Source organism: Mesitornis unicolor, unplaced genomic scaffold (assembly GCF_000695765.1).
Source record: "Mesitornis unicolor isolate BGI_N332 unplaced genomic scaffold, ASM69576v1 scaffold9393, whole genome shotgun sequence".
NCBI lineage: Eukaryota > Metazoa > Chordata > Aves > Mesitornithiformes > Mesitornithidae > Mesitornis > Mesitornis unicolor.
The window spans coordinates 23,291-35,628 of record NW_010172559.1 but is presented as its reverse complement, the minus strand read 5'-3'; the positions used below and the strand labels follow the sequence as shown (position 1 = coordinate 35,628).

General features: G+C 46.6%; 1 protein-coding gene across 1 annotated transcript; it reads right to left on the bottom strand.

Moving 5' to 3' along the window:
* Window positions 1–1,005: 1,005 nt before the first annotated feature.
* SCD5 (stearoyl-CoA desaturase 5) lies at window positions 1,006–12,064 on the bottom strand. Its single transcript, XM_010180423.1, has 4 exons — window positions 11,939–12,064; window positions 7,155–7,360; window positions 3,255–3,487; window positions 1,006–2,698 (listed from the first exon to the last, which is right to left on the bottom strand). Exons 1-4 carry the CDS (start codon window positions 12,050–12,052, stop codon window positions 2,508–2,510), a joined length of 744 nt encoding a protein of 247 aa, XP_010178725.1. The 5' UTR covers window positions 12,053–12,064; the 3' UTR covers window positions 1,006–2,507.
* Window positions 12,065–12,338: the final 274 nt, after the last annotated feature.

The window sequence follows — 12,338 nt, the reverse complement described above, 5'->3', positions numbered from 1 at the left end:
GGGGGGAGTGTAGAGAAGAGGGAGAAGGCAGGGGGGGAAGAGTATTACCCTCGTTGCAATTTCAGGCAGTCAGAGAGGCTCAGAACAGCATGTCCTTCTTTCAAGGCCAGTTTTTATTCTTAAATCAATGTACCTGAGAGAAACAGCTTAAGGAAGTCCAAGTAATAGCAGTACGAAATTTAAAAAAAAAAAAAGTATGATAAAGATCAACAGGAAGATGTGTTTGCAAGCACCTGTAAAGCACGTTCACTGCTGTTCTCCAGCCACGAAATTGCACAAACAAAATGATGGGAGCACCAGTAAGATCAGGCATTTTTGCATCTTCCCAGCTTTGCTCCTACATCCAAAAATCAAGTCCATACCAATAGCACTCATCATTTTGAGGGCAGGTTCGCAGTGATTTTTACTGCTCTCCGGCTGGCTGTCAGCTGCATGGGGAAGGAAGCGGCAGTGCTTACCTTTGTAGCCAGCAAGCTGGAAAGCTTCCCCCTCTGGGAGGCTGCTTCCAACCCCCCGGCAGGCACCGTAGGGGTCGGGGAGGGGATGTCTCCTACCCATGTGTGTCTAATTCCCGTGTCTGTCCAACAGCCCTGACTCCAAATAAATGCACAGCAAGACATGGCTTCTGGCACACCCAGGTCTTCAGGCACATCTCAGCAAGGAGAACTTAGAGCAGAAATTAAACAAAATACTTGGGTTTTTTGGTCTAAGAGTTGCCCTGCAGTCACATTGGGCTGATATATTGCTATTAAAGCGAGATTTTTCACATGCAAGAACTTGCCACGGTCTCCTTTCACTAAGCTCGAAGTAATGAAATCTCCTGGTGCCCTTCCATTTCACAACACTCCTCCTCCACTAACAAGGAAAGCAGAAATGCTGTGTATTTTACAAACACTGCATCAAATAAAGAGCTGAAAACACCAAGCAAAACACTGCTGTCCTGATGTGTGATGCACAATGCTCTTCGCTTTCAGAGACGCTTCAAAATGAAACACAGCGGCCAGTCTAACTCGTAACTGTTTATTGTAAATCACTCAAGAGTTTACACGTCATTAATGGCAAAGTAACACTGTTAAAACACCTGCCAGATGAAATACAGAATAAAGACAACTCTTTTATATTATATGGCATCATTTAAAAAACAACAAACAGAACAAAAAAGAAACCATTTTATTTTATTTTTTTTCAGTTCTACATCTTTCCTGAAAGTATCTGGGCCTGAGTCTCAGTTATCTTGAGATCCCTCCCTTGCCCGGGGTGTGGGGCCACGCAGCTGGGAAACTCTGGCATTCCCTCTCCGAGGGGCAAGGCAGCGACATTCTTCATAAATGAAAATCACGCCCTCTATCTTCAAATTGACTCCAGTGCTGACAGTACAAAGCTTCTCTCCTGCACTGGCTAACATCTAACACAAAGGGCTACATGTCCCATTAATTCCACATGCTTTTTTTTTTTAGTATTTTTTTTAATCTGTTTTTTTTGTTTGTTTTTATTTTAAACAAGGCAACTGTTAAATTCAGAAGCTACGTAACTGTCTTTATATGTTGCTCAGAAACCAATAGATGTTGCATGCAGCTGAAATACTAGTAGAGACTCTGACTTAGATAAAGGTCAGCTTTCTAAGACCTGCTAGTCAAAGGCAGAAAAAGAAAAAGAGGCCTCTTGTGCAAAAGGAGCTAAAATATGCATGCATCGATGGTCATGACTGATTAGAATATAACTGAGGTCTCCAAACATTGAAATCGAAGCTTTATTTGGCTTAAGACATTGTTGAGCTCTATACCTTTACAAATTACAATGTAAATGCAACAACAAAGGAATCATCTCAACATAGTATCAGTTGATATTTTGGCCTGTATAGAGACTAATCTTCAACACAAAAGCCTGCTCAGCAATAAATGGTTTTCATATTTAGCAAAGACAGCAGTGCACTGGGCTGGCTAACAGGGCTAACAAAAAGAAAGCAGATTTTCAAACTAACGCCTAACTAAATCTAGGCTGACTTTTTTCCCTTGGACATTGTGGTTTTCCTCGGTGCTGTTACTGTTCCTTCCCATTAGTCTGTAGCTGAAACAGCACGTTGGGCCCTGCCCCATGCTCTACGACATCTCAAACGCATATTCAATTAATAGTAGAAACAAAATCTCCCCTAACTACACTTGGAAAGGATAGTTAGTTCCTCCAACCTGACACGTTTACCATGAACAAGCAAATTACAATGTATTTCAGACATGAACTACAGAGACTAAAATAAAATTCCTCTCCTGTTTAACTCCAATATTAAATAATATAGAACATTTTTACACTTAGTAGTCTGAAGTTTGGATGTAAGACAGCTAATAAGGAAAAAAAGCTGGGGCCAAATCTGTTCCTGGGGAATTAATTCAGCCAAACTGATCTGAAAAAAACTAATTTTACCCAGAGGAAAATAAATCCACGGTGGGCATGGAGGTGCAAGCACACCCGCCCGTGTGTACAACAGCGCTGGCACAGCTAAGCGTTACTTCTCAAGGACTGCCATCTCCAGTCCTTTCCTTGCGAGCCTGGATCATCTCCTTCGGGGCCTGTTTGCGGTCAGTGACCAACCCCAACCAAAACATGAAGTCAATGAACCAGGTGGTGGGGTTGAACTTCAGGCCCAGCTCGCTGGCAGAGTAGTCGAAGGGGAAGGTGTGGTGGTAGTTGTGGAAACCCTCACCTGGAAAACAGAGAGAGTTTAAAGACCACACATCCAACATGTTTATGAACTTAGGGACACACTCGGGAGGGATATCCCAAGGCCCATTTCCCAGGTCCTGAATCCAGCACAGGCTATGCTCCACCCCTGGCTGTGGAAGACCTCTGGGGCAGACTCACAACAGACTCCATTGCAGTGCTTTGGGGGTTTCCTCCCCAGTAGGAAGTGGCATGTCCCACCCCTTATGCTCAGGGGAGAAAACTGTAAGTGCTTCTGGAGGGGAGACACAAGCGATTAAGAAGCAGAGTCACTTATTTCTGCAGCACTGTCCCCAGCCGACTGCTGAGAAGAGAGGATTGCTACTGAGAACACACCTTATCCCAGAGACTACATGGCCTTATTGCAATGTGGGCACCATCAGCAAAACAAGGGAGCCTTTCTCTAGGGCCTCCAGCCTCCTCCAAGCCCTAGCTCCAAGTGGTGCCCAGCTGTAGATGCCCAAAGCCTTGACCAGAGTGAAACAGGACGGGATTTCGCTCTGAGTTTGCAAAGCTCTACCCAGGGCTCTAGCACTTACCCATGGCTCCCAGAGTGACAAAGGTGTTCTGCCTGGGGTTGATGTACTTGTCATAAGGGCGGTTGCCGTACATGTGGGCGGCGCTGTTGACCAGCCAGGTGACGTTAAGGGAGATGGTGTACCGCAGGATGGAGGCCAGGAAGTAGGCGTTCCACAGACTCTCGCCCCAGAGGTACCATGGCACACAGGTGGGGATCACAAAGCACATGAGCACGACCGAACTCTTGTAATACCTGCAGGGAAAGAAAAAGACAGGGAATGACAGCTGGGGGTGAAGTGTGGTTGGATCTCCAGAGACAGCTCTGCCAGAAACTCCTGGCATACCCTGGGCTGCCCCACAACCTCTCTTTGCTCTGCTCTCAGAGCTATAAGGCAGAGGGAGGCGACCAGAGCCAAGGTGCTGCAGAGGGACTGCTTCCTCCTGCATGTTCTGGGTTTGAATGAGACTGCTCCAAGTGAGGCACCTCTGCCTCCAAGTGAGGCACCACATCCCAGCCAGGCTGAAAGTCCCAACCCAGAAGTGCTGGGTTGCACCTACTGCATCCTCCTGGCACCAAGCCTTGGCTATCACTCAGTACCACAGCCAGCTACTGATGGCTAGGATGGACCATGGCTCCCATTCTCATCCTCTCTGCAGCAAAAGCACCAGTACTCACCTGCACTGGAAAGCACCAGGAGATGCTGATGGAGATGAAGTCCCAGCTAAGGAACAGCTACAACTACCAGGACAGTCTGGAAACACATCAGGAGAAGGACTGCTGAAAAATCGATGACCCATTCCAAGAATGGAGGAACAGGCTCAACCTAAAATCCCGTTTTTGCTTGTCAAACTGAAACTATGTCTTGGTAGACATTAGCTGTATCCATTTCTTTGGAGCTTAAGCTGTTGAGGGTTGGGTTTTTTGTTTAAGATATAAACTGGATATGTCAGGAGCAGTAATAAGGGAAAAAAATGTTAATAATGCCGATTTTATCTTTCAGGCCAAATTTCAGCATCATTCATATCACAGGTGTTTCTGAAGAATACCCAGAAATGCTTACTGGAAACAGCAGGAAGCTAGCAATCGGTTTTTCATTTTGAAAGGCTGCCATACCACCTCATTTCAAGCATCCACAATCATGATGTAATTTTTCCAAGTGCAAATCAAAGTGCCAAGACAACCCAAACCCCAGAAGCAGCAGGTAACACTGGGGCTGTACATTTGAGACCCAGTCCCAAAGCAAATCCCCCCCAAGCTGAGCACCTTTCATCCTGGGGAAGCACAGAGCTGGCTACACACTGTGTGCCTGGGGTTCAACTCCAGGACTGGAAAAGCCCAGTGAGAAGTGGGGAGGCAAAGCCAAAAACAACATAGGAAATAAGTTACTCTAAATGGAGAGCGGGCTAATGGCACTCGGAAACGGAGAGCAGCAGACAGTGCAGCTTAGGAGCCACCTACAGCGTCTCCAGCTTGAGATGAAACACCATCCCATCCTCCCCACTGAGCCCTTCCACCTCCCCAGAGACCAAATTTACTACAGCCCACAGAGATCCTGGGGTATTATCTTCAAAGCAAGCTGCCACGTGAAACTGGAGCTGTAGGCTGAGGTGAAAGGATTTTGAAGGATGTAGAAAGAAAAGAAACAAGTTAAGACCCATCCTGTTTGTTTAAAATGTTTAGCAAGGTTTAAAATGGACCCTTGCTTTTGTTGAATTTTCTGGAAGGGATGAGGAAGAACAGAGTTTGCATTTATTAAATGCTTGTTAACACCTTCCATTTGCTTAAAAGTTGTTCAGATAGGAAGAACTGTCAGTTTGGTTTGACAAAAAACTGTCAATCAATTTTCAACTAAAACCCACAGAGGACTGTAAAATATTAATATTAACAGTATTTTTGGAAGGAAGAAAGTTTCCATTAACATAGTTCTCATCTACAACACACCAGCTAGTTTTGTTCATCTTGTGTATGAAATAAATTACCCTCTTGCTATGCAAGTTCTTCATTTGGTATTTTTTGTTGTTGTTTGAGGTTGTGCCTCCCATGCTGCACTCCAGGAGATCTGCAGCAGCTCTCCCACAACACAGCACCATGGTGAAAAGTGAGCATCTCCTCAGCTTTCTCACAGGACTCGATCTTCACTTCTCTGAGCCAAGGCTCTCCAAAAGAAACAGACCCCATTCTCCACCAAAGATAAGGGATAATTTCCCACTGAAATTTCCTTCTGAACCAGGCTGTGGATGAGGTTTGCAAATCTCAGGTCAGGATTTAAGTAGAGCAGGATGAGAAAAATATTTTCCAGTCCAGAAACTGCTTCAAAGTTCAAAGCTTTGCCCACTCCATGAAAAGAAAATAAAATATGAAAACAGCTTCTCAGGCACCAATTAAAACCATTATGTGAGATGCAAGAAGCCCAGACTGAAGTCTTCAATGAAGACACAAGATCTCACATCTGAATGAGCACGCAACTATGTTTTCTTTGTCTCCCTTTGATTGAAGCACCTCCCCGGTATAAGAAATGTCCTTCCCTGGAGCTCAGGGGAACTCATACATGCTTTGGGAACAGCGCTGCTTTCACCACATGAAAACACTGTCATGAAGACACTTCACCTGTGAGTGTCTCTCTCACATCACATGTAGGATCATTGCTCCATTACGCGCAGAGGGTCAAATTTTGTTGTTAGTCATGCTTGGAGCCATACTGTGACTGCAGCTGAAGTGACATGGTTTTAAACTGTAGACTGAGTGGTGCCTCATCCACAACTCACCAGCACCACTGAATTCAGCAAAGCTAAATCTGGCCATAAAACAAAATGTGACAAAGAAGCAGCTTTTACTGTGATTCTTACTGAACTGATCTGCCAGGTTTTCCATGCTGTCAAAAGCTCCCCAACACTTCAATGTTATAGAAAGGAAAAACCTGAATTTTTCTTCCCAGATAAGGGAAGGTAAATTCCAAAGTCCTAAATTCAAATCCAGAACAGAGACATTTGCTAAGACATAAATTCTCTGAAGAAAACATGCTTCTTCACTACACAATGGCTGCAGCATAACCAAAGCAGCAGAGCCTGCTTCTTGTGCAGGCCTGTGGCTTGCTGTTGTCTTGGCATGGATTATAACACAGCCAAGAGGAGCTGCAGCAAACTGCAAGGGAGCCTTTGCAAACATGTGCTCCTGACTGAGGAACCAGTAAAAGCAACAGTACATGGAAGGCAGTGAATTCCTCACTCCTGGAGCTCTCCTGAGGCAGATGTAGTTCTGCCTAGTGCGTAGATTTCTCCAATGCAGAAAGAAACTGATTTCTGGACTGAACTGATTGCTCCTCTCACCCATAAAACACTCTGAGATGAGCTTACGTGGTTTGCCAAAGTACTTGGACCAAATGCACACAAGGCAGAGAGTGTCTTCTATTTGTGCCTATAATACAGGTATCACATAGAGGACAAGACATGCTGCTCAATTCCCACCTCTCACAGACTGTGCAGCAAACCGAACTAGGTCTGTGCTAGTTCTCAAGGGAGATAATGAATGCTGTGAAGAATGACAGGCCCGCAGGTGCCGAAGGTGAGTTTGCAGAGTGAGATGTGCACTTCTGCATTAAGGCAGTTGGCGACTGCAGCCTTTGCTCCAGTGATCAAAGGAGAAGGCCAAGATCCCAGCAACTTCTGTGGGTGTTTGCACAGCCAGCCCTGGCTTCTTGGAAAAGCAGAGGGAGAAGAACAGGGCACGTCAGCAAGCATCAGCCACACAGCAATAGGGGGGGCCAGAAGGGATGGCAATCCTAATGCCTGCAATCAAGGTGGCAGGGCTATCTTGGGGGAGAAAAGGGAAAGATAAAATTAAGAAATGAGCCACAACTATATAACCAGGCGGAGGGACCTCTCCACCCCGCCTCGCATGAGGGCCGAGCGCTCCCACTTACTTTCTTTGGAACCTGACGACAGGGTCATCCAGCAGGTCAGTGAAATCCAGTTTCCTCCCCTTCTCTATGACGTCCCGGTGCTTGCGCACAAACAGCCAGCCGATGTGGGAGAAAAAGAAGCCACGGCGAGCGTTGTGTGGGTCTGCGTCCGTCTCAGAGTACTTGTGGTGCACGCGGTGGTCTCGGCTCCACTCGTAGATATCGTTCTGCACAGAAAGCAGGGCAGGATGAGAGGAGAGAGGCTGGGTGCTGTTCCAGAAATAGCACCTCCAGCTCCCTGCCCGCACAGTAACAGCAACAAGCCCCTCACTGCTGCTCCTCAAAAAATGTTATCAACTAAAGACATCCTGAGGGAGCTGGGCTCTGCAGCCAGCCAGCCCATCACACTGCTCCTGTCAGTGCCCACACAGAACGAGACGTGCTCTGGGAACCAGTGACACAGAGTGGACTTGTCCCGGGGCTGGAGGTGGCCCCCAACCTGGGAGTTACCATTATCAGTCTGCTCTGGTCCTGTGTCCTCTCTGAGAGTTCACTGTCTGAGGATGGACACTGGGCTGGAGGGAGCAGGTATGTCCATGTTCACATTATTATTTTATGACTCTGCCAGAGGAGCTCTCATATCTATTTTCAGGGCACTACTGTGCAGAGGCACTCAGTTCTGGCACCCTGTTTCTAAGCTAGTTGTGGCTGGTTACCACTGATGCTCCCCAGAAACAAACACAGTACTGGAAATGGGACAGAGCTTGTGGAAGACTTTTCCTGACCTGAACAGGAGCTGAACATGCTCAGTCTTTTGCAGGGTTGCGTGTTCCAGTAAAACAGACACCTCCGTTTATACCACTGCTCTGCCTGCAGGGATGTGTACAAGAGCACGAGATGGAGATATCAAAGGAGATGTGCCTATTTTATAGGAAATCAAGCCTTGTTTTTGCAGCCAGGCTGGAATAAAAGACTTAGACCCATGACATCAGCTTAGCATTGGATCCAGATCAAATACAAAGTAAGTTTAGTCCTGTCTCTGCTCCCGCTGTCAGCCGATACGGGTCAATGAAATGCCTTATGGCTGTAAACAGGATTACATGGATTGCAGGGAGGAAGGGCTGGACCGCAGTTTCAGACTTGGATCCACAAAGCAAGACTTTCTGAGTTCACTTAGATGAAGGGATTCAGTCTCCTAGTTTGCACTGCAGGATGCACTGGCTATTGGTCTAAACTGGTGGGTTTTGCAGTGGTGCTGAGCTACTGGTGCAGGGCATTGTAAGCGTGTACAACACTTGCAAAGCTCAGGCCACATGTTCATCTACAAACTGAATTGCCCAACATTAGCACCAAAATGTGAAAATGTAAGCTAATGCCCAGATCCACAACAGTGTGAACTAAGAGAAGGCTTAGCAGAGTGTGCTTTCCTTTGTTTTTTCCATCTTTGCACAGCCAGAGAGGTACCCAAGCAGCAATATCTAAACACAGGAAGCGTTTGGGTTACTTTTAGGAACAGCAGCAGAACCCACAGCCACCAACCACAGCAGCTTTGCTCCCAGCAGAACTGAACAAACCATTTGCAGTGCCAATAAGTAACCATGGTGTGGTGGCCATCACGGCAGAGAATGCACTGCAGGATACAGTAAGGCCAGGCCAATGACAACTGTGTATGTCCATATTCTGGGAGACAAAAGCCCTATGCTGAGAGCATCACAGGAATCATTGCTCCTCCTCTCAGCTGCCAGTATTTGAGAGAAAGCACTGAGGCTGCCTGTGCTGCTGAGGAGGCTCCAGGAACAACGGCAAAGAGCAGCTAAAGAATTGACCTCTAACACATCCGAATTCAATTTCAGCCTTGCAAAGATGCTCCCTGTCTGCAGGAGCCCACAAGGGACAAAGAAAGAACAAAAGCCCCATAAAGATGTCAGCTCCATTGCACCCAGTTGTGCTCTGTAGCACTGTCACACCATGGCTGTGGTGACGCTGGAAGGAAGGGGAACATTTTTCGGCAGCACTGACTCACCCAAGTCACTGAGCAGAGGCAGTGAAGATCAGCCCCTTACCAGCACTCCATATGTCACACCTTAACTATCCATTGCACAAGAGAACAAAGTAAGCTGAGTGAAGCAAAGGAAGTCACAAACCTCCTCAGTGAGAGCCAGTGCAGATCTTTACCTTGCTGCTATCTTGGTTTTTTCCTGCAGAGAAATCAAAGGGAATGAAAGCCTCTACACTGCTTCAAGCAGCTTCAGTGGGAATATCCAGAAGACTGGAAAATGCCAAGATTAAGCCACTTAAAAACAAAACAGGGCTATGCAAGAAGCACACCTAGGAAGTGTCCCATTTCTTAACCAGAAACAATTTTTCAAGTGGGACTACTGATCAGTTTGTCACAAGAGCACTCAATAAAGTTGTTTGTGGGACAGCAGGTAACCAGGTCAAAGCAATGACACTGTGAGAAATTAACTTGGCTTTTCATACCATGGCAGACACCTGCAGGGCTGGCAGAAAACCATGATTGCCCAGAGGAAAGAGTTAGGAAGCTGTGAAACAACTGAATTGCATCTAATTAAAAACCACAAAGGCTGAGAGGAAATAAAGGCCAGGGGCCAGAACTGCTGGTGATGAATACACCAAGAACTGGAGCATAGCATGTGTAAATATACTCCGAGCATACTAATAGCAGCCATTTTTCAGGAACACATTGCTCTTGGTCAAGTTTCAGGCAAACACAGGAGTGAAATCCCTTCCAGAGCGTGACAGCATCATGCTGTGACAGCGATACAGACATGGGTTTTCATTAGCAGACATTAATAAACCTGCAGACTGAAATGTGACAATAAATTGGGCTGCGTAACAAGGCTGACACAAGTTTCCACACAGCCACTGCAGCTGTGTGCAAATGTTTACAGCACTTCAGCCAAATGCCACTGCTTGTTTCACAGCCATGGCCAGGAGCAACAAGGGAACAGGGGAGACACCAGCACGTCTCAACTGAGACACTGAAACTTAAGCACTAAGAGATCAAGTAGACACGAAGCCAGCGTTATCTGTTCTTAAACAGACATGTGGCAGCAAGAAGCACAAAGTCTTTCAAAATTGTGAGATCTTCACTTTATATGGTGAGAGGAAATACTGATCAGCATGCTCCACTCATAATAAAAATGCACTGGGCAACAAGGCTAAATCAGCTGCGTCTGATGGTGCTTCAGAGGAAGCACAACATGCCACAGTCCACGTAGGGTCAAGATAAAACTGCTCAGCAGTTTCCCCTGCCCTTCAAGAAGGCTGCATATTGAGGAAGGCAGCATCCAAGGATGCTGTAGGTATCTCCAACGCTGACTCTTCCTCCCAAAGCCAACATGAGGGAGACGGACCTGAAGACTCATTCACCGCCTGCTTGTGGTGGCAAAAGCAGCCTTTGGCAGACAGTGGATGTTATGGCAGTTGGCAGCAGGCTTCAGACTACTCTGAGTGGGGGATCTGGCGTTTCGCTTTCCTTCCAGTTGAAGGGCATCAAGGTGTGAAGCTTTGTAGCTTAGTTGAAGCTGCTTTGAAGCACTTCCCTGCCTCAGAATCACACCATGTCCTCAGCCAAAAGCAATGATGAGGCCAATGCAGCCGAGAGCAAAATCCATAGCAACAGGGGAGCAGAACGCAATGAAATCCCAATGTGCAGGCTCACTGCAACCCAGCTCGACACATTTATTTGAATTACATGTGAAATATAAGATCAGCTGTAAAACAGGAGGAGAGTACCAGGGGTTCGTTCTCAAAGCAGTTGTTTCAGTATGCCGAGCAAAGGGTTTGCAAAGCTTTTCAAGGAACTGAGCAGCACAAAGCAGCTGAAATATGGTTCAGAATAAAGGAGTGTTAGAGTCAAAATGGACAGGTTCCCATGTTCAAACAAAAGTACTGTGCTCTATGTAATGTCAAGAGGGATTAACAAGATTAATTCTTTCCACCCTAAAAAAAGAGATACATCAAAGATGATAAATGAACAGTACAGAAGTAGAAAAAAGGGCACTTAGCTTCTGACAAGGTGCATGAACAAGAAGTCAACCAAACAGGCTGAAAGGGAAAAAGCTGAAATTCCCAAGCACAACACAGACTTAGCAATTGGTGCCACAAGGTGGTACAGCAGCCAAGCTTAGTGAGCTTAGTGATAGTACAGGTTCAGATCTATTTTGAAAAAGGAGTAACTAAATTCACAGTGAGAAGATCCCGGTTCTGGGCTAACTCCTACCACCAGCTGGGTGCTACACAAACATTTTTGAGGTCTAAGATTGCTCATCAGGAAGTACAGAGCTAGTAACACAGTTCTTTGCAAATCTGTTTGCATTATACTGATGAAAAATGCTGTGTAAAATAGAGATAAATTAAGATTGCAAAAGCATGCCTGCTCTCCTTTCTGGACATGTGAAAATCTCCAACTGCCTGGATGGACAAAGAGACACGACTACACAGATGTATTTGCATCAGGTTGGCCCCTACAAAAGTTTCCATATTGTCCTCTGAAGCATGGGACCTGACCTGTGCCACAAATAGGCTGCTGGGGTGCTGAGCTGCTGGTCTGGGCACGCTCAACCTGGCCCTTAAGTAATTATTACTCCTGGACTGTCTAATGCTCGCTGTTAGGTGGGTGGTAAGAGGTGGGCTGCATCCCTTGAGCCAGCAGTGTTTAATCAGCAAGTCTTTCTGCCGGTGCTCTTTTTTCTTTTGCTGTCTCTAAGCTGAGGGGATCCCTGCGCCACAGACAAAGCTGCCTGGAGGCCACAAATCCGGACAGGCAACCACAACCCCACCTGGAAAGCCATGGAGTTAGCTGCAGCCAGAAAGATCCGCAAAGGCAGCTTGGCTTTGTAGGAACGGTGGCTCCACAGGCGATGCGCACCAGCCGTCACGCCCAGGGCTGTCATTATGAAACACAAACATGCTGAAAGATAGAAAAACAGAACACAGGATGTGCCGAGGGCAGCTGCCATTGCTTTTGCTTTCTTTGATGTCAAGATAATCCTTGCTCCTGCCTGCTGACGCCTGCAGGGTCACTCAGGAGACCAGGCTGGACAGACAGGTGAAGCTCGTGTCTCCGGGCCCCAGGACCATGGCAATCCACCTCCCACCCCTACCCATTTAGCCCGTGTGCTGTTCAGGAGGGTTTGGCAGCACTGAAGCACCACACCAAGACGTGTTTATGCAGTGCAC

What these genes read in the sequence shown, in the direction of transcription:
- SCD5 (XM_010180423.1), bottom strand. Translation starts at nt 12,052, where the DNA reads ATGACAGCCCTGGGCGTGACGGCTGGTGCGCATCGCCTGTGGAGCCAC. An exon ending in CTAACTCCATGGCTTTCCAG is followed by an intron (nt 7,361 to 11,938) that starts GTGGGGTTGTGG and finishes CTTTCTGTGCAG; the next exon opens with AACGATATCTACGAGTGGAG. An exon ending in GTCGTCAGGTTCCAAAGAAA is followed by an intron (nt 3,488 to 7,154) that starts GTAAGTGGGAGC and finishes CTTTCCCTGCAG; the next exon opens with GTATTACAAGAGTTCGGTCG.